At 47.0% G+C, this 20,604-nt stretch overlaps 2 protein-coding genes across 6 annotated transcripts in view; one reads left to right on the top strand and one right to left on the bottom strand.

The window, feature by feature from the left end:
• The window catches only part of TAF15 (TATA-box binding protein associated factor 15), a 36,131-nt gene extending 28,938 nt beyond the window's left edge, over window positions 1-7,193 (bottom strand). For all 5 annotated transcript variants that reach the window (XM_041001865.1, XM_041001868.1, XM_041001869.1 and 2 more), the window contains exon 1: window positions 7,097-7,193. In XM_041001865.1, coding sequence (XP_040857799.1) covers window positions 7,097-7,103 — 7 coding nt within the window. In that variant the 5' untranslated portion in view covers window positions 7,104-7,193. The remainder of the gene's footprint in view (window positions 1-7,096) is intronic.
• Window positions 7,194-19,739: 12,546 nt separating this feature from the next.
• LOC121169922 (ubiquitin-conjugating enzyme E2 C-like) lies at window positions 19,740-20,363 on the top strand. Its single transcript, XM_041000767.1, has one exon. The coding sequence runs from the start codon at window positions 19,884-19,886 to the stop codon at window positions 20,292-20,294; it is 411 nt and encodes a 136-aa protein (XP_040856701.1). The 5' UTR covers window positions 19,740-19,883; the 3' UTR covers window positions 20,295-20,363.
• Window positions 20,364-20,604: the final 241 nt, after the last annotated feature.

Here is a 20,604-nt window from a genome sequence, read left to right as displayed (position 1 = left end):
AAATCTGCTTTTCATATAAAAATAAGTATTTTAAAGAAAAAAAAATCCCTGACTTTAAATGTATTAAAAGAGAACCCAGGGCCTGGTGCGGTGGCCTAGCAGCTAAAGTCCTCACTTTGAACACGCCGGGATCCCTTATGGGCGCCGGTTCTAATCCTGGCTGCTCCACTTCCCATCCAGCTCCCTGCTTGTAGCCTGGGAAAGTAGTTGAGGATGGCCCAAGGCCTTGGGACCCTGCACCCTCATGGGAGACCCGGAAGAGATTCCTGGTTCCCAGCTTTGGATCGGCGCAGCACCAGCCGTTGTGCTCACTTGGGGAGTGAATCATTGGACACAAGATCTTCTCTGTCTCTCTTCCCCTCTGTATATCTGACTGTGTAATAAAAATAAATCTTAAAAAAAAAAAAAAGAGGGTCCAGTGTTATGGCTCGGTGGCTAAATTCTCACCTAGCACACATCAGGATCCCATATGGGCGCCAGCTCATGTCCTGGCTGCTCTACTTTCCTTACAGCTCCCTGTCTGCGGCCTGGGAAAGCAGCAGAGAACAGCACAAAGCCTTGGGACCCTGCACCCTTGTGGAAGACCCAAAGGAAGCTCCAGACTCCTGACTTCTGATCAGCTCAGCTCTGGCCACCTGGAGAGTGAAACAGTAGACGGAAGATGATTCTGTCTCTTGTCTCTGTAAATCTGCCTTTCCGATAAAAATAATTAAGTCTTTAAAAATATATAAAATATATATTAAACGAGACACAACCTACTCCTATGAATACGATGGGCATGCAACAACTTGAAAATGGAAAAGGAATTATACATCATTGCCATGCCTATGATAATAAAAGGAACAGCATTGTAATTAACAACCAAATAAAAAAATGGGGAGAGGATATAGACTCTAACTAGATACATCTATCAAACAGCAAATAAGAAACTGAAAAAGATTAGGGGGATGCTAAGTATAAAACATCTCATAATGCATATCCCCAGGAACAAACACATGCTCTCCAGTGACAGTGAAGCCTATCCCAGTTTCCTTCCTTTTATCCATAAGCAAAACTTTGGATGTTATCTAGGTAACACCATAGATTATGCCACTGAATCTCGAATATAAAAATACTAAAATTTCTAACTTTCAACCAGTCAGTTCAGCCTTTTGAAATTGTAAACTTGATTTCCTTTGCTGGCTTTCCAACTCCAAAGCACCAGTAAGCATATGAACTAGCAAATCTGGTCCCTAGAAAACTAGCACATGCACAAATATTTTGTAATGAGAGAAAACCAGCTTGTAGATGTTAAGATATTTCAAACTGTTTCGATAATCAGTTGGATATGTGAACCTTGTGCCTGGACCCACAGATTACTCAAAAGTGCTTTTCAAAATTCCAAGTATATATACTTTGGGTTTTTAATTTGTCCTAACAACAATCCACTGAAGCCAAGAAAAGTATTTTCTATTATCACTCTCAGTTAGGATTTGTTTTGTTTTTCTCCCTAGTACTATACACCATTTGCTTGAAAAGAATTACATATTTTCTAAATTTTGAGCAAATTCCCTAACATTATGCTCATTCATTGTAGGACTGTTAACCATCAGTCTATCTGGCTTGTTTGTTATTTTAATTTGAAAGCCAGAATTATATAGGATCTTCCATCTGCTGGTTCACTCCCCAAATGGCCTCAACAGCCAGAGCCGGGCAAACTGAAGCCAGTGGGTGCAGGGGCCAAAGGACTTAAGCCATTCTCCACTGCTTACCCACATCCTAAGCAAGGAGCTGCATGAGAAGCAGAGTGCCAGACTTGAACTGGTGCCAGATGAGATGCCAGTGTCACAGGTTCAAGTTCAGCCTACAACCTTACAGCTTGGGCTGCACAGTCTATTCTTCCTAATGTTTGTTCAGATCTATACTAGTTGTTTGATCTACTAATTACAAATGTATGTTTCTAAGTTTCCCATTTGATTATAGATTTGGCAGTTTCTTAAACTGCCGTTTTCAAGACTGGTACAATGGCTCAAATGTTTAAAACAAATTGCTTTGTCTTCTGTACTTTACAGCTACATTCTTAGGCACATAGAAGTAGACAGAGCTTCATGACTTCTCTTCAACATCACATAAACACTAAAAATGTTCAAGGTTTATTTTGGTTGGTAATGTAACTATATAATTATCGGAACATTGGTGTGTAATTTTTCCATCTTTCAACATTTCTTGTTCTTATGACTGATGTATTATTTTTGAACAGCTATATATCTAGATCAATTTTCCCAAAGTGAAAATCTATTTTTTAGTCAGTATTTTATAATGCTACCATTGAATTTTATTTATCTCTAACCTCTTACTTTTAAACTCTTTACTATCTTTACTATGATTTTCCTTTTAATTTTCTATTAGTCTCTTTCCATTTTTCTCCCGTTTTAGAAATTATAGTTGGGGGGCCCGGCGCTGTGGCCTAATGGCTAAAGTCCTCGCCTTGCACGCGCCAGGACCCCATATGGGTGCCGGTTCTAATCCCAGCAGCTCCACTTCCCATCCAGCTCCCTGCTAGTGACCTGGGAAAGCAGTGGAGGATGGCTCAAAGTCTTGGGACCCTGCACCCGTGTGGGAGACCCGGAGGAGATTCCTGGCTCCCAGCTCTGGATCGGTGCAGCACCAGCCGTTGCAGTCACTTGGGGAGTGAATTATCAGACGGAAGATCTTCCTGTCTCTCTTTCCTCTCTGTATATCTGACTTTGTAATAAAGTCTTTAAAAATAAATAAACTCTAAATTATAGAAAAAAAAGAAATTATAGTTGGGGCTGGTACCATGCCACAGCAAGCTAATTCCCCACCCAGCACACTGGTATCCCATAATGGAATGGAGCAAGCCCACCTAGGGATGTTGCAGCCATTTTGGGGACTGAACCAGTGAACAGAAGATCTCTCTCTCCCTAATTCTTTTAAGTAATTTTTTTAAAAAGTAAATATTTTTGAAAAAAAATTTAGTCAAAAATGTTTATTCTATTAAATTATCATACACTCAATTTTCTTCCTGAGTATATTCAGTTTTTAACATGTCTTGGTCAAAAAGTTAAAAATTATCTTCGGCTGCCAGCACTGTAGCACAGGAAGTTACACTGCAAACTGCAATGTCTGAACCCCATATCCCTCACTGTTCCACTTTCAATCCAACTTCCTGCTAACTTGCCTGGGAAGCAGCACAAATGCTTGGGTCCTGAAACCATGTGGTAATCGGGAATGAAATTCAAGCTCCTGGTTTGGCTCCTAACAGTTCTGGACATTTGAGAATATTTGGAGAGTAAATCTGCAGATGGAAGATTTTTCTGTCTTTTCCCTTCAAATACATACATAAGATTTTTAAAAGTTTAATAAATCTTTACCCTCGACTGGAATTTAAAAGCTTTAATACTTCAATTCCAATAATAGCTTCACCCATAATCTTATTTCATTTCTTAATCTCTAATTATTACAATATTATAGTCTTTGCTTTTCATTTACCATGTCTCCTAACTAATTTTTTGCATACCATTTTTCTCTACTGGATCTAATTTCCTTTATTCTTTCAACAAAGGCCTACAAGTGATATTCACAGTATTTTTAAGACACATTGCCAACTGACAACCTTTGTGGAAAATTCAAGGTTAACTACTCTTCTAAATTCTGAGGATCATTTCATTGCTTTCCATTTTCCAGAACTGCTACCAATCTTAAATTGCTCCCTATTTTTTGTTAGGTTATTGGTATTCCATAATCTGAAGTTTCATGTCAGCCTCATGTTTGCACCTAAGTGCTTAATTCAAAAGGTTCATTTTGGAGAATTAACCACTGATTATTCCCAACTTTCTCCTCAACCTACTAGATGCGCTAGGCTTTCTCACTCTATTGCCCATGCTTCTTAAGCTTTCACTTTCACCTGTTTATCCATTTAACTGGATTCTAGAAGACACACCATGTCCACATCTACCCTATCCATAATTATTTCCTCTGCTAGGATTGCTGTTCAACTTAGCCACCTTTTCCAATTCTGACAGTTACGCTTGGTTCTAAAATCTTTGTGGTCCTTATTTGTAACATCTTGGTCTTGCAGTTGCTTCCACCTTTCATACTTCTAATCACTGGAAACATGTAACTCACATCCAGGATCTTAATCCTGTTTATCATTAACACTTACTTAGGAGAAATGCTCCCCAAAGTCCTGCGTTTTTTTCCACTGTGAGTGCTTTTATCAGGCTTCTTTTTTCTAATACTACTTGTGGTCTAGGCTGTAAAATTCCCTCCAGAAAAGGTTATTTTTTACCAAGAACCCGGATAGCACAGACAATTTTTATGTCAATGTGCCCTAAGGCTTCCTGGAGGCTAAATGAATACCAGAACTGCGTGAAGCACTTGTCCAAGTTACAAATTCTCAGCTAAGTTTTCCTTTCATTCCGCCTCCAGGCTTCCAAGGACGTTTTCCTAGTTCATTCCTTCCCGGAGATAGCAGTCCTACAAACTGCAAATTCTCAAGTGCAGGGTTGCTATTAGGGTCTCTCCATTCCCATCCCTTGGCTCTCCAGGGTTCAATGCCAAGGACTCTTCCATCCTTCCATGGTTACATGGACAGAACATCCAAGCCTCTGCATGGTGAGACTCTCTCCTCTCCAGCACAGCCACAAGCTCAGTGCCATGCCTACTATGCACACTTCTACTTCTTTGTTGCCAGGAGGGGCTTGCCCTTTTTTGAGGTGGGGGGAGGGTGTTATTGGAAGAACGGAGGTGCCTGGGAGTTTGTGAACAGATCAAAATGAGAATAATCTTCACTTTATAATTTTTAGTATCTAAAATTCACATTATTACAGTGATTGTAATATGGTATCAGATAATTCACTTTTGTAGACTGTATTTGAATGCCAGACTGATTTGTAAGATTTATGGTTTTGATTTGTCAACAATTTAAATGCTTATATTTGACTAGGTTTATAAGTCTTCCCTGACACACATTCAGAATGGTTGAGTCAAACTGATAAATGTATAAATGTAACCTGGAATGTTTAAAAGATGTAACTTATTGATGGCATTAATTGTTTAGGGGTGGTTTAATCTGTTAATTTATTAAGCATTCATCAAAGAGCAAGTCAAGGTATTTTTATATAAACACATTACTTAAGATTCTAGTTTTAACTGAATGTTTAGAAACAATTATCCACTAAATACTTCATTTCATACATGAAAATTAAGTTCAATGTCCTGTTTCAAAAAAACTCAAATTACAAAGCAGCAATTAAAAACCTGGCATAGGTCAAAGATTGGTAAATGAGTGAATCCGTTCTATAATACATGCAGAGCCTGAATCTCATAAATGGCAAACTCCTAAAACCACCTAGTACTGCAAAACAAGCCACTGTTTCTACTATTTGTGCTAAAAAATCAGAACAGGCTAAGGTTGTTAACAAACAACACATCCACTTTCAACTTCTTCAAGAGGGCAGAACTGTCCATCTTCTTAAACTACTGGAAGGTTCTATATCCTCCTGGGGTTCCTGGAGAGCTCTATCAGCCTTCCTCCCAAATTATGCAGCTGATGAAAGGGATATCGGTGACTACTTAGGAAGTTCCTCATTGCTGAGGAATAAACAGAGATTAAAAGCAAGTGGTTTATAGCCTTTAAATATCAACATTAGGGCCCAGCGGCGTGGCCTAGGGGCTTAAGACCTCGCCTTGAACGCACCAGGATCCCACATGGGCGCCGGTTCTAATCCCGGCTGCTCCACTTCCCATCCAGCTCCCTGCTTGTGGCCTGGGAAAGCAGTCAAGGACGGCCCAAAGCCTTGGGACCCTGCACCCGTGTGGGAGACCCGGAAGAAGTTCCTGGTTCCCGGCTCTGGATTGGCATAGCATCGGCCATTGTGGTCACTTGGGGAGAGAATCATCTGACGGAAGATCTCTGTCTCTCCTCCTCTTTGTATATCTGACTTTCCAATGAATAAATAAATCTTTAAAAAAATAAAATAAATAAATATCAACATTAACCTAAGAAAAACACTACTTTCCTGTCCAATCTGTCTTGCTAACTCAGATTCCTCTCAGACCATAATCTTCACTTCGGTCACACCTCTTCATCTTCGACAAGACTGAAGCACTAGGGTTTTGTGTTTGTTTCTTCGATACCAATAGGTTGACCCTAAACCAAAAGGTCACAGCCTTTGCCAGAAGGCATACTGCACCCCAACCATATGGTTTTGGGACAATGTGCTGCTTTTGAACCACAAAAAAGGAACAGGTTCCCAGTAAGAGGAGCCCTTGGTGTCACCGGCTTGGTTGGCTAAACCCAGAGGACCTGCACGTTCTTGGCTTTTTAATTCTGCTTTAGCAGGATCCAAACTGGCCGTCCTGAACCACTAAGGCTTCCTTCCTCCACACAACGGGGGACGCATGTGGCCTGCATGCTTGACGGGGCACCACCAGGCACCTTGTCACTAGGACACAGGGCTCCCTTCGAGCTCTTTCGGGGGGCAAACAACTGGAGCACGTCGAGAAGGAAGCGGTCTGATAGGCCAAGACCCCCGGTGGCCTCGCGGCGAGGAAGGCGGCGTGCGAGACAACGTCCTCTGCAAGGTTTCCCAGGGCGTCCAGGCCCCCCACCTGACGGACAGGCGGGTGAGGTAGGAAGGCCCAGCTCCACTTCACGGATGGGGAAACTGAGGCACGAGATGAGCGGCCCGAGGCCTCGCTGAAAGACGTGAGGACCTGAAGCGCCGATCCTCTCAGTCGAATGCTCTCATCTCGGCTCCCCTCCCGCCCCCTAGGATGGCGTACAAGGCCTCCGCCCCCCAAACTCACACACAACACACACCCTCCCCGGGAGCGACAAGTCTCCTCCGGTTCCAAGGACACGGCCAAAAAGACAGGGGACCCGTGCCGCTCCCGCCGTGATTTGCAACCAGAGAGCGTTGGGAGCGTGAGTGCTTCCAGCCCAACATGGCGGCGGCGCGCCCGCCCCCCCACCCCAAGCCTCCCTCAGGGCCGAAGGTTCTCCCCCCGGGCCCTCCGATGGGCGGGAAGGCGAGCCAACCCCGCCGGCCCCTTCTCGTCGCTGCCGCTGCTCGCTGACGGAGTCACCTACCCGACATGACTAACGGCCGCGGCGCGGAGCCCCCACAGCCCGCCGAGAACAAGGACTACCACAGCCAGGCGGCGCGGCGGCCGGAGCTGTTCTGAGGGCGGCGCGGCGCGCTGAGGCCGACTGCGGGGCCTCGGCAGCCAATCAGCGGGCGACGGGCCGCACCATCCTCCGAGGGCGGAGGGGTGATCGTGCACCACAGCCGGACTCAGAGCCCTAACCTCCTCTCTGATCCCCCCTCCGTGGGCTGTACCATTATTGAGAGGGAACTGAGAAGAGAAAGTACCAAATGCCACCGACAGTACGGGGGAGGAGGCTGAACGTACTCACGCCGTCCTAGTCGCCGTGGGATTCCTCATCTTGCTTGTTATGACAGAATTCGAAGTTATGAGGCAGAAGAGGAACTGCCCCATAAACTCAGACCGTTTGGTTAGAAAAAGCCTCTCTTCGTCTAAAATGTCGAATGGTTTGCCCTGGTTCTCTCCGGTTCTGCTGCGGAGAGCTCAGGCCACCTGGGGGCGTTCGGAGTGGACGAGCTGGAGCTCTGGGACAGAAAGTCGTGACGAGCGCTGGTACCTGATCACCTCATGGTTTATTATTACTACCTTGCGGAGTAGAAAACAAAGCGGCACCAGAAGCAGAGATGTGCACGAAAACGAAATCACACACAAACCTGACCCTGAGCAAGGGATGGAGTGGGGGAATCGCACTCTGATTTCCATTACTATCATAGGGGCTAACCGTAATTGTAAGGCACCTTACATCATCTCATTTAATTCTTAAACCAGACTGATGAAATATTTTCCTCACATTGCCAAGAAGAAGGCCAAATTCACTTGCTTGAGGGTCCTGGAGCTTGCTAACGGTCGGGATGGAATTTGAACCCTAGTAAATCAACACTATTTTATGTAGGTTCAGCCATAATGTAGCGTGGCCTGAAGGGGCCTTAGCTCTATTACAGGAGAAAGCCAAGGGAAATCTCAGTTGACTGGTAAGAACATTTTCCCAGAGGGCAATACATTCTAGCCTAGCCCTAGAGAACAAAAATCACCAAGTGAAGAAATGAGCAGAGATTCCCGAGGTGAGCCCTGGCCCCATTGCGGGAATGCGGACAGCAGGCTGGTGGCAGCTGGGGGGCTGGGGGTGTAGGCTTGCCAAGCTGAGCTAACTGACTGTACCCACTGGTGCAGAATGGGTATGGGCTGATTGGGCTTTACCACAGCATTGGCTGGCAAGTGCTGGGACTGCAGGCAAATTCTGTCAAGCTAGACATGCAGAAACACCTGCAGAGTGCAAGATCCGGGACTGGGAGCAGACTCAGTAGGAAAACTGTGGGCACCTCTCTGATGGATTGCAGCTTTCACTGGTGAATATGAGAACCAGGGCTTGGGGAAGGCCTGGCTAGACAGAGTGGCACCCACCAGCATGAATGTGGGCTGGATAGTAGAGTCAGTTGGGTTGAGCTGGGCTTCAATGCACATTGACGTGTTTGAGAGCTGAATGGGATGTGAGACAGACTGGACCAATCTGCTGTACATGCTTGCAAGCACAGGAACAGGGAATGGGGGCCGGCCTCGGTGGTGGTGGGCGGGGAGTTAGTGAGGATCACTCCAACTAGGCTGCGTATTCCACTGTTGAATGTGAGGGCCAAGTGTGTGGTAAGCAAGGTCATGCTGAGCCACAGCATCCATTGGTTTAAAATGAGAGATGGGGCTGGACACAAAACTGACCCAGAAATTACAACCATTAGTTTGTGCATAGGCTGATGTGGGTGACAGTCTATCCTTATTCTGGGAAGCGCACACAAGAATCAGGTCTGGGATCACTTCAAAGGAGGTTTCTTTAGGGATCTCCCCAACTGAATCGCTGGACTCAGAACTCCAACCATGGGGAGCATCGCAGGATCTGTGGTCTGACCATGGAGTGTGTGTATCAGAGCTGGGCCTTCTCAGTGGCTTAGATGGAGCAGTGGTTGGCATTCCCAGATACACAGGAGTATATGGCAGTCTACTGGAACATGCATAGGACATCTAGTACCATAGCAGAGGAAGGAGGGCAGAACAAATTCATCAACTACCCCAGCCAAGCATTTACAGTAAATATCTGGCTGAATTGAGACTCTAAGATGGATTATGTCAGCCAATGGACCTTAGAAGGATTTCCTCATCCTTGGAGTGACAAGATCCATAACTTTTCAGAAGTATCAAAACCACTTGAGCAGAATCCTCAGAACATGCTCCATATCAGGGACCCTGGGATGACAGCAGGTGACCATTCCCCATCCCCAGGGACTAAGGTTGCTGGGAGGCTAGGTGAAGCTTCTCCCCTTATCTCCCCCCCCCCACTTCCTCCAGATACAAGAAGAAGAAAAAAGAAGGTGTGCAAACAATGGTCTTACCCACTTTCCCCTAATCCTCAACCCTATGTAAACATCATCAGCAATAAAATTTTAAAAAGCGAGTGACAGGGCCCAGCGGCATGGCCTAGCGGCTAAAGTACTCGCCTTGAATGCCCCGGGATCCCACATGGGCGCTGGTTCTAATCCTGGCTGCTCCACTTCCCATCCAGCTCCCAGCTTGTGACCTGGGAAAGCAGTCAAGGACGGCCCCAAAGCCTTGGGACCCTGCACCCGCGTGGGAGACCCGGAAGAAGTTCCTGGCTTCGGATCGGCATAGCATCGGCCATGCGCTCACTTGGGGATGGAAGATCATCGGATGGAAGATCCTTCTCTCTATCTCTCCTTCTCTCTGTATATCTAACTTTGCAATAAAAAGATAAATAAATATTTTTTTAAAAAGTGACTGGCAAACATTGTAGCTGTTGGGGAATGAACCTGTGGCTAGAGACCCCCACTCTGCCACCATCATTGCTTTTCAAATAAATGTCTATCTTAAAAAAAAAAAAAAAAGAAAAAAGAAAAAAAACAGAAAAAAAAACAAGTAGGCTTCCTTGGCACAATGCTTCTGTGGCTAAATCCTCACCTTGCATGCACCTGGATCCCATATGGGTGCCAGTTCATATCCTAGCTGCTCCGCTTCCCATCAGAGCTTCCTGGGAAAGTAGTATAGGATGACCCAAAGCCTTGGGAACCCGCACCCACATAGGAGACCTGGAAGAAGCTCTTGGCTTCTGGCTTCGGATCAGTCCAGCTCTAGCCATTGCAGCCACTTGGAGTGGACCAGTGGATGGAAGATCCTTCTCTTTGTCTCTCTTTCTCTCTATAAAACTACTTTGCCAATAAAAATAAACAAATCTTTTTTTTTTCTTAAAGGTGAGCTTTCCACACTGGTTATAGAACAAGTAATTCAATGTCAATATCTACACCCTCAAAGGAAGAGTAACAGGGCATGATGCCAGAAAAGCATGAGAAAAATCCTTGAAAGCTTGCAAAGAATGTTGAATTTAGGATTTATCATGAAAACAGTGGGAAGTACTCACCACTTTTTTTTTAAGATTTTTTTTTTATTTGAAAGACAGATTTACAGAGAGAGATCTTCCATCTGCTAGTTAACTACCCAAATGGCCACAATGGCCAGAGCTGGGCTGGAGACAAACTGATGCAAAGCTGGGAGCCAGGAGCTTCTTCCAGGACTCCCACATGGATGCAGGAGCCCAAACACTTGAGCCATCCTCCATGGCTTTCCCATCCATAAACAAGGAGCTAGATCAAAAGTGGAGAAGCCCTCATGGGATACCTGCACAGGCGAGTGAAGGATTAGCCTGTTAAACCACAGCACCAGCCCCTTGGTACTGGCTTTTGTTTTTGTTTATATTTTTTACAATCTTTACATAGTTAATTAGGGTAAAAAGGTTCAAGAGCTATAGGAAAGTGGGTAAAACTATTATTTCCACATTGTTTCCTTCATGTATCTGAGGTAAAGTGGGATATTGAGGGAGAAGCCCCACCCAATTTCCCACTCATTCCGGCTTTTGTTTTTGTTTTTGTTGGAAGGTCAGATATACAGAGAGAATGATCTTCCATTCACTGATTCATTCCCCAAAGTGCCACAGGGGCCAGAGCTGAGCCGGCCTGAAGCCAGGAGCCTCTTCCAGGTCTCCCATGTGTGCAGGGTCCCAAGGCTTTGGGCCGTCCTTGACTGCTTTCCCAGGCCACAAGCAGGGAGCTGTATGGGAAGTGGAGCAGCTGGGACAAGACTGGCACCCATATGGGATACTAACACATGCAAGGGGAGGACATTAGTCACTAGGCCACTGCACTGGGCCCAAGAAACTTTTTAAGCAGAGGGGTTTAAGGGCAGAGGAGGTATAGCAGATTGGCTTGGGATGTCCATAGTTCCTTCTGAGTGCCAACTGAAATCCTGATTCCTCCATTTCCAATCCAGCTTTCTGCTAATGTGCGTAGGAAGCCACAGATGCTGGTTCTAGTGTTTGTGTTCCTGCCACCCACATGGGAAACCTGAATGGGGTTTCCCAGCTCCTGGCTTTAGCCTGGCCCACGGTAAGCTGCTGTAGCCATTTGGGGACTGAACCAGCAAATGGAAGACTTCCTTCTTTCTCTCTCCCCACCTCTTTATTGCTCTGCCTTTCAAATAAATAATGTAAAAGAAACAAGAAGAAGAAGGTCACATTTGTATTTTTCAGCTGCAGGATAAAGAGTACTTAAGAGACAAGGGATGCCTAAAAGCAGGGAGACCAATGAGGTGACCAGTGCAAAGAATTCTGCTGAGCGATCACAGTGCCCTGGGTTTGGATAGCTGTGCAGATGAAGGTGAATGAAGGGATCCCAGAGCCACCTTGGGAGCAGGTGGGACAAGAGCTGGTGATTAATTTGATGGGAGTGACCAGCACAGGGAAGGAGCCTGCTGCTGTGTTCTTTGCTTGTCCAAATGGCCAAAAGGTGATGTTATTCACAGGAAACAAGGAGGAGCCGACTCAGACATGCGTAGAGGGGTAAGCTCAGAATTAACGCCTTCAGGTCAGAAAAAAAGACATGAAGTCCTTTTTCCTCATTACCTCATTAACTGTGTGCTCAATTCTAGTCGGAGAGGGTCATAGACACCTCTAGACAAGTTCAAACAAGCAAGAACAAAGGAATAAAAGTTTACCATGACTAAAAAGCATTTATCCATCAAGCATGTATTTACTGGGGAAGGCAGCCTGGGGGAGACGAGGCGCATGGCAATGGCAGGACAGATTTGGGCTAGAGCGGGGTAAGGGGATCTTATAGGCTCTTCTTCCATGCCCCTCTCCTTAGGATTTATTTATTTGAAAAGCAGACAGACATACACACACACACACACACACACACACACACACACACACACACATACACACACACACTCAGAGGGAGAGATCTTCCAACTGCTGATCCACTCTGTAAATACCCAAAACAGGGCCCAGCGCTGTGGCCTAGTGGCTAAAGTCCTCACCTTGAACGTGCTGAGATTCCACAGGGCGCCAATTCTAATCCTGACAGCTCCATTTCCCATCCTGTTCCCTGCTTGTGGCCTAGGAAGGCAGTGAAGGATGGCCTAAAGCCTTGAGACCCTGCACCCGTGTGGGAGACCTGGAAGAGGTTCCTGGCTCCTGGCTCCTGGCTCCTGGCTTCGGATCGGTGCAGCACTGGCCGTTGCAGTCACTTGGGGAGTGAATCATCGGATGGTAGATCTTCCTCTCTGTCTCTCCTCTCTGTATATCTGACTTTGCAATAAAAATAAATAAATCTTAAAAAAAAAAAAAAAAAAAAAAAAAGGAAACACCGAGGAAGAAGGAGGGTTTTCTGCAGGTCGTGCCTCTTAAACTGAACTCTGAAATGAGGACAGCAGTTACCTGTGGGGGCATCCCGGAACTAGCACGTCCACTGTCTTTGCTAAGACTGAGAGAGAACACAGTTTTAGGAATCAAAGGTGGTTCAGTCCAGTTGGCCTGTGCAGTTGCAGGGGTAACAGTGAGAAGTGTAGTGAAAGAAGGCAGAAGCCACATCCTGAGGAGCCTCCGTGAGCCTGTGTGGGGTCTGGACATGAAATGAAAGCAGCGGGGGACTGTGAAGCATTCCGGCAGGCCTATGCGATGGTGTCTCTCCTGTCAGATGGGGACATGGAAGCTCAGGAAGGTGAAATTGTTCACCAGGTTCACACAGCCAATTAGACACACAACCAGAACACAGACCTCTTAGACCAAACGCACCGTTCGTTCACAGTGGCCCTGGTCTCCCACTTGCAACAGAGAACTCTCCCCAGGTCTGCAGCTCACACTCTCTGGCCTCTTTGCCTGGGGCCATGTCTATCACACATCATCTGTGCTCTCCTGTCTACCAGGCTTTTGCCTAGAGATTTTACAAACTTAAATCTTCACCTGATGGTTCTTCAGACTGTTGAGATCCTCCCTCCCTGTGGTGTCCACCATCCTGGCCACAGTCTGCGCAGTCTGCAACTGACCCATGAGTTACAGCACATGCGAAGGCCTTGGTGTTAGGCCTGTGTGCCCTTGACCCATTCCCCTGGTCAAAGGGCACTGACTCTTGCCGCTGTTTCCACTTCAAGTGGTAACTTCCAGCTACAATGGGCCCATGGGAGATCTGGTAGGAGAAGAAAGAGAGAAAGAAAGGGAGAGTTCAGCAGTATTCCTCTGCCAATGGTGTAGGGTGTGAACACACTTCCAGTGAGAAGGGAAGCCAATAGAGGGAGCCATCTGAGCAGACAGGCTTAACAGGACCTGACCGGTTCTGCTAGGACAACTCAGGTGGCTGCTTTGTGAATACAGTGGCTCACAGGATGCAGTAGGGTACTGGGAGAAATTAGCACTCAGATCAGAATAAAATCTGGCTGATAGTAGCTTTTTTTTTTTTAAGATTTATTTATTTTTATTGGAAAAGCACATATACAGAGAGGAAGAGACACAGAGAGGAAGATCTGTCCACTGATTCACTCCCTAAACGATTGCAATGACCAGTGCTGAGCCAATTCAAAGCCAGGAGCCAGGAGCCTATTCCAGGTCTCACACACGGGTGCAGGGTCCCAAGACTTTGGGCCATCCTCAACTGCTTTCCCAGGCCACTAGCAGGGAGCTGGATGGGAAGCAGGGTGCTAGGACATGAACCGGCACCCATATGGGATCCTGGCGCGTGCAAGGCGAAAACTTTAGCCATTAGGCCACTGCTCCAGGTCCACGTCTTTTTTTTTTTTAAGATTCATTTATTTATTCATTTGAAAAACAGAGTAAGGGAGAAGTGGGGAGAGAAAGAGAAATGAATTTTTCATTTGCTGTTTGCTCCCCAGTTGCCCACAAGAGCCAAGACTTGGTGGGACAGCTGAAGCCAGGATCCAGGAATTCCATCATGGTCTCCCATGTGGATGTCAAGCACCTGCCGCTGCCTTCCCAGGTGGATTAGCGAGCTGGATCAGAAGTGATGAGCAGGGACTCAGATGGATACTCTGATTTGGGACGCCAGCACCACAAAGCAGCAGCTTGACCTGCACACGACAACACCAGCCCCTTGAAATCCCATGGAACTCAGTGTTATACCAAATAGTTTCAGGCTTGTATACCTTGCTGAATGGTTCTCTGAATGGGTTGCAGAATTCCTCTCTGAAACGCCAGTGCCTAACTTAGTGTCCCAAACACACGCATCTAAAACAAAAACAAAAACCAAAGGAAAAAAAATTGTATGTCATGATTTTACATGTGAATAAATAAATGAGAAGTTTGGTGCAGTCTTTCTGGCTTGCCTGTAAACTTCCTAAGCTCAAAGACTTTATCTAGGACTTTCCTGTGTCTCCCTGGAGGCACAGAGTGTTTGGTGAGTGTTTGTTGAAAGAATGACAGCTGCAATGACAGCCGCTTTGTGCCAAGTGCCACAGGCAGTTGTAGCCGTGTCACCGCTCCATCCCCTCCCCAAGGGAGGTGTCTCTGGCACCCTGTTCCCGCGGCCTTCCTAGAGAGCAGCCTTCCCAGGACGATCATTCCAAGGCTGCAGCGCCACAGCGGAGGGCTCCCTGCAAATAACCAGGCTATCCCTGTTCTCCAGACAGTGTCAGGCGCTTCCTGTTTGGGGTGGAAAGGAAGCAGACACTTTCCTGTGAGCAGGTCTTTTAAGCAAAGCAGCAGCTGCAGAACAGGTCTTGGCCCAGCCTTGTAGGCCAGATGCCCGGTAATTAGACAGCCTTTATGTACAAGGGAAGTGAGGCACAGTGCCAGACTAGCCAGGCTTTTATTGTGCTCCTTGCAAGTCCCCTGGGCCCTGGTGTGAGTAGAAAACAAACTAAAAGAGGTTGGTGCTTTTCTAAACTGTGATGAATGCTGAGCGGGATGGAAGCTGAGCCTGAGAACATTACCTGGTGAGGAGGTGGAGGTGCAGCTGTCCTGGGGCAGGCTTGGAGGTGTTGTCTGCGTGTGAGCATACTCATTACGAACCTGTACAGAGAATGTGAGTGGAAGCTAGCACATGTGTCTGATGTCCAGCACCTCACAGGGTTCAAGACATAAATGTTCTAGCTCTCTCCCCGTAGCACACAGAGTAATAGAAAAAGCAAGAAGGGCTGGTGCAGTGGCTCAAAGGACTAATTATCTATCTGCTAGCACCAGCATCCCAAATGGGTGTCAGTTCTAGTCCCAGCTGCTCCACTTCCAATCCAACTCTCTGCTTATGGCCGGGAAAGCAGCAGAGGAAGGCTCAGCTCCTTGGACCCCTGCATCCCTATGGGGGACACGGAAGAAGCTCCCCGCCTCCCCCGGTTCCTAGCTTTGGATCGGCTCAGCTCCATTGTGGCCATGTAAGAGTGACCAGCAGATGGAAGACTCTCTCTGTCTGCTCTCTGTAAAATTTGCCTTTCAGGGCCCAGAATGATGGCTCAGTGGCTAAATCCTTGCCTTGCACATACTGGGATCCCATATGGGCACATGTTTGTGTTGCGGCTGCTCCACTTCCCATCCAGCTCCTTGCATGTGGCCTGGGAAAGCAGTAGAGGATGGCTTAAAGCCTTGGACCCCGCACCCACATGGGAGATTCAGTAGAAGCGCCTGGCTTCTGTTTTTGGATCAGCTCAGTTCCAGTCATTGCAGCCATTTTGAGTGAACCAGTGGATAGAAGATATTTCTCTCTGTCTCTCTTTCTCTCTGTATATCTGCCTTTCCAATAAAAATAAATCTTTTTAAAAAATCTGCCTTTAGGACCCAATGTAGTAGTCTAGTGGCTAAAGTCCTCACTTTGTACATCTGGGATACCATATGAGTGCCTGTTCATATTCCGGCTCCCCACTTCCTATCCAGTTCCCTGCTTGTAGCCTGGGAAAGCAGTTGAGGATGGCCCAAAGCCTTGGGACCCTCTACCCATAAGGGAGACTGGAAGAAGCTCCTGGCTTCAGGTCGGCTTTGGATCAGCTGAGTTCCAGCCATTGTGACTACTTGGGGAGTAAACCAGCACAAGAAAGATCTTTGTCTTCCCTCTCTCTGTAAATCTGACTTTCCAACAAAACCAAATCAATCTTTTCTTAAAATCCGTCTTTCAAATGCAAATAAATAAATCTTAAAAAAAATAAAAGGCACTCTCTCCCATTTTAAGTTGGCCAAACTCAGGCTAAGTTAGCTTGCAAAGGCCATACAGTGTTAAAAAGGCAAGATTTGACTCCCATCTGACTCCAGGTCAGTGTGTACGTGGGTACACAGAGAGAGGAGGATGGGATGTGTAGCAATGAGTGTGGCCCAGGCTGAGGAGACATACCTGTGTTTGCTGAAGAAAGTTTCACTTGAAGAGGCAGGGATGATTGCTGGAAAGTCAGGATTTCTAGACTTGAATCATAGCTAAAGATGCAGAGGCTACTGTCAGTAACAGATGGAAACGATGATGCTCAAGTCCTCACAGCTCTGGGGAAAATCTCCTCTTTAACTAAGCTCACATCCTCATTAATTCTTCTGCTGTGACTTTACTTAGTCATTTAAATATTTTTTGTTGTTGTCGTTAATTGTCTTGTGAGCATGGATTCTTTTCTACACAGCTCAGAATTCCTTGATAAAAATCTACTTTGTGCTTTGCACATTTCCTGGGGAGGAAGAAGGGGCAGAGACAAAGGGGATTGTTCCTCATAATGAGAGAGAAACTGAGGCCCAGGCGACCCTTATTCAGACTCACACATCCTGCCTGATTTAAGGCTCTTGCTGTTACTTTTTCTTAGAGAAAGAGGATGGGTCCAGGACAGGCAGTGCCTGGACTGCCCCTGGGCAGGCATCATGTCCAGGCCTTGACATTGGGCCTGGGTCCTGTCTGCTCTGGGAAGGCTGGAGGCACTGATGACCTGAGCCAAGCACCGGTGCAGACAGAGCTAGGAACAGGAAGCAGCTCTTTTTGAAGAGGACTAGAAAGAAACATTAGCCTAAATGGGTCAGAAACTGCCCAGCAGAGGGAGGGAAGACCGTGAGACAGAGGGAAAACCCAGAGCCACCCTCTTGCACGCTGGTATTGATGAGTTAATGCCTTAGGCAGTCTGGAGTACAGCATGGGAATCCGATTTTTAAAAATGGATTTTCTGCATTTCTTCTCTTTTTCTTTTCTTTCTTTTTTTTTTTTTAAGATTTATTTAGGGGGCAGTGTGATGGCATAGCAAACTAATCCTCCAACAGGGGCGTCAGCATCCCAAATGGGTGCTGGTTCTAGTCTCCGCTGCTCCATTTCCCATCCAACTACCTGGTTATGGACTAGAAAGGCAATGGTGGACAGCCCAAGCCCTTGGGACTCTGCCCCTGTGTGGGATACCTCTCCTGATTCCTCACTGTGGGCTGAGCCTCTTTCTAATGAACTGCCCTGCCTTTCTCATCTTCCTTTCCTCCTTAGATCTCTCTCCGAACCTCCCAGTGCACACAGGGCAAGCAGTCCTTGTCGCCCTGCTGCTACCCACCCGCCCCACGACCATCTAAAGCATTCTGGTTCAGTGTGTCCCGCAAAGTGAAAGCACACTGCATAGTGAGGCTTTGTAGTCACCTGGATTTTGAAGATCACAGAATTTGTACTCTGGGATGAAAGAACAATCTTCAGAATAGAAGCGAGCCAGAGGCTCTTGCTACCTAAGTTCTAACCACAGAAATAGGCTCTCTTCCCCAGGAAATGGGGCCATGCTATGCTAAGGCTCCATTGAAGCCAATGGCACTGTGTGGGTGCAGGCCGCCCTGTTTTGTAAGGACTTCCAAGTCTACATGATGCCTAGAGATGGTTGCAGGCAAACATGGGATAGAGGGTGGCAAGCACTGGATATCAGAAATCAACCCAGGACACAATAGGAAGGCAGAGACAGTCAATTTTCAAACATACAGGGGTACTAGCTGAGATGCACAAGATACAGGATCAGTTTTCCAGTGGCCAAACCCATCTCCTGCCAGCCACTCAGCTCTCCAAAGAGCCCTGCCTTCCATCTTCACAGTAGCTGGAAGGGAGACTTTGTAGAATGTGCTGGGAGACAGGGGTGGAGATGCTCTGTCTATAGGGAAGGAATTGGCAAGCCTAGCTTTGACTCCTCCTTGGCCCACAGTGTCCCTAATGCTTGACATCCCTCAGAGCTCCCGCCCCCAAAGCAGACTGTCCACCTACCGGTCAAGGCCACAGTATGCCTTGTCATATCTACAACCTTCACACAAATACCACACACACACAGAATACATACATACATACATTCAAACTGCACAGTTGACAGATAAAATAGAGGTGCACAGCTCAACTTGAATTTCAGGTTAACAATGATATATATATTTTTAGTATCTGAATTCTCCATGTATTGCACACATTGACCTGATATACAAGTCTAAAAGAAGGTCCTGTATTTTTTATTTGCTAAATGTGGTAACTCTCTCCCACTCTACTTCAGAATCTCCCTGCCCCAAGCTCATGGCAGGGTATTGCTTGAACAAACAGCTTTGTCTCTGCCTGGTCTTTCCTTAACCAAGAACCTGCACTGTAGCTGATCTGGAGGATTGGAAGCTCTGTGAGGGCCAGGCAGGGATGCCCCTTACCAAGTTGCACAAGGGGACCCTCAGGGAAGGGGGCACGGATGGTCAAAAACAATCTGGGCTTGCGGGGTGTCTCCAGTGAATCCCTAACGGGGTATTTGCGGGTGGAAGGGTGACTTGGTCTTCATTGGTCTGCCCACCAGCGTGCCTGTTCCTAATTGGTCCCCCAGAATATGTGCCCCTTTTTCGTTGGTGAGTTGAAAGGAGAAGAGAGGGCCTGTTTCCAATTAGTTTCACCAAAAGAATGCCTATTCTAAAATGTCTATTCAAAGACTGAGTTCTCCAATGTCCCCACCCAAGGGGGGTCTTTCTCTAAACAGAACAAAACACTGCTCTCTGTGGCCTCAGGGTCCCAACACTGCCTCTTTGTTTCTTTGTTCAGCACTATTTATAGATTTGCCAATTATTTTTACACACTTTAATGTAGCCAGGGATCCCACAAGGACCCCAGCAGCTTCTTATCTATGTTCCTCTTGCACTTTGCAAATGAGGGTATGGGGTGACAGCCCAACGTCAGCCATGAAAGCATCTGCATTTGGCTAAGGCTTCCACCTACATCTCTGCTTTCTATTCTTATAATGACTTTAAGGGACAGATAAGACGCTGGACACTCATTTTCTCTTTTCAATCCTGGGAATCGATGAAGACACTAGCACTCCAGCGAGCCCGTCCAAGCCCACACTGGATACCTGAATTCCTAACGGGCACCAGCGCTCCCTCAGCCTGCCGTGTGCCCTCTAGCCAGCCTCTCCCTTAGCCCCAGTGTGATGAGATCAGGGAGGGGCTTTGCCCTGCCCAGAGGGGAACTGTGCAACCCAGCCAGTGCTGTCTCCCACAGATGTCCGGTGACAAGGGTATTTCTGCCTTCCCTGAGTCAGACAACCTCTTCAAATGGATCGGGACCATCCACGGGGCAGCTGGCACAGTGTACGAAGACCTCAGATATAAGCTCTCCCTGGAGTTCCCCAGTGGCTACCCTTACAACGCCCCCACGGTCAAGTTTCTCACACCCTGCTACCACCCCAACGTGGACACCCAGGGCAACATCTGCCTGGACATCCTGAAGGACAAGTGGTCTGCGCTCTATGACGTCAGAACCATTCTGCTGTCCATCCAGAGCCTGCTAGGAGAGCCCAACATCGAAAGCCCTCTGAACACACACGCCGCTGAGCTCTGGAAGAACCCCACAGCTTTTAAGAAGTACCTGCAGGAAACCTACTCCAAGCAGGTCTCCAGCCAAGACCCCTGATCCCAGGCCCTCCACACTCCTGTGCTGTCACCGTCGTCATTGTCAGTCTGCTCGCAACATCTGTCCTTTCCTTGGACACTCCTTGCACTCCACTGCAACCCTGTTGGGAAGCCCCTATGGCTCCACGCCAGGCAAGGTGCCATCCTTTCGCAGAAAATCTCCCAACATGTTGCTCATCAGGTTGGTCAGAGGGGTGCCGAGGCGGTTTAAAGCGTAGTGGCTGCTTGCAATGCCACCGGCATCCCATAGGGGCGCGTCACTTCCAATTCAGTTTGCTATTCAAGTTCCTGGGAAAGCCGGGGAAGATGGG

The sequence above is a fragment of the Ochotona curzoniae genome, unplaced genomic scaffold, assembly GCF_017591425.1.
Source record: "Ochotona curzoniae isolate NIBS_2020 unplaced genomic scaffold, NIBS_Ocur_1.0 scaffold_2453, whole genome shotgun sequence".
Classification (NCBI taxonomy): Eukaryota; Metazoa; Chordata; class Mammalia; order Lagomorpha; family Ochotonidae; genus Ochotona; species Ochotona curzoniae.
This window is presented reverse-complemented; position numbering and strand designations above follow the sequence as displayed.

Excerpts from the sequence above, each read along its gene's own strand:
- LOC121169922 (XM_041000767.1), top strand. The coding sequence starts at position 19,884 with ATGTCCGGTGACAAGGGTATTTCTGCCTTCCCTGAGTCAGACAACCTC.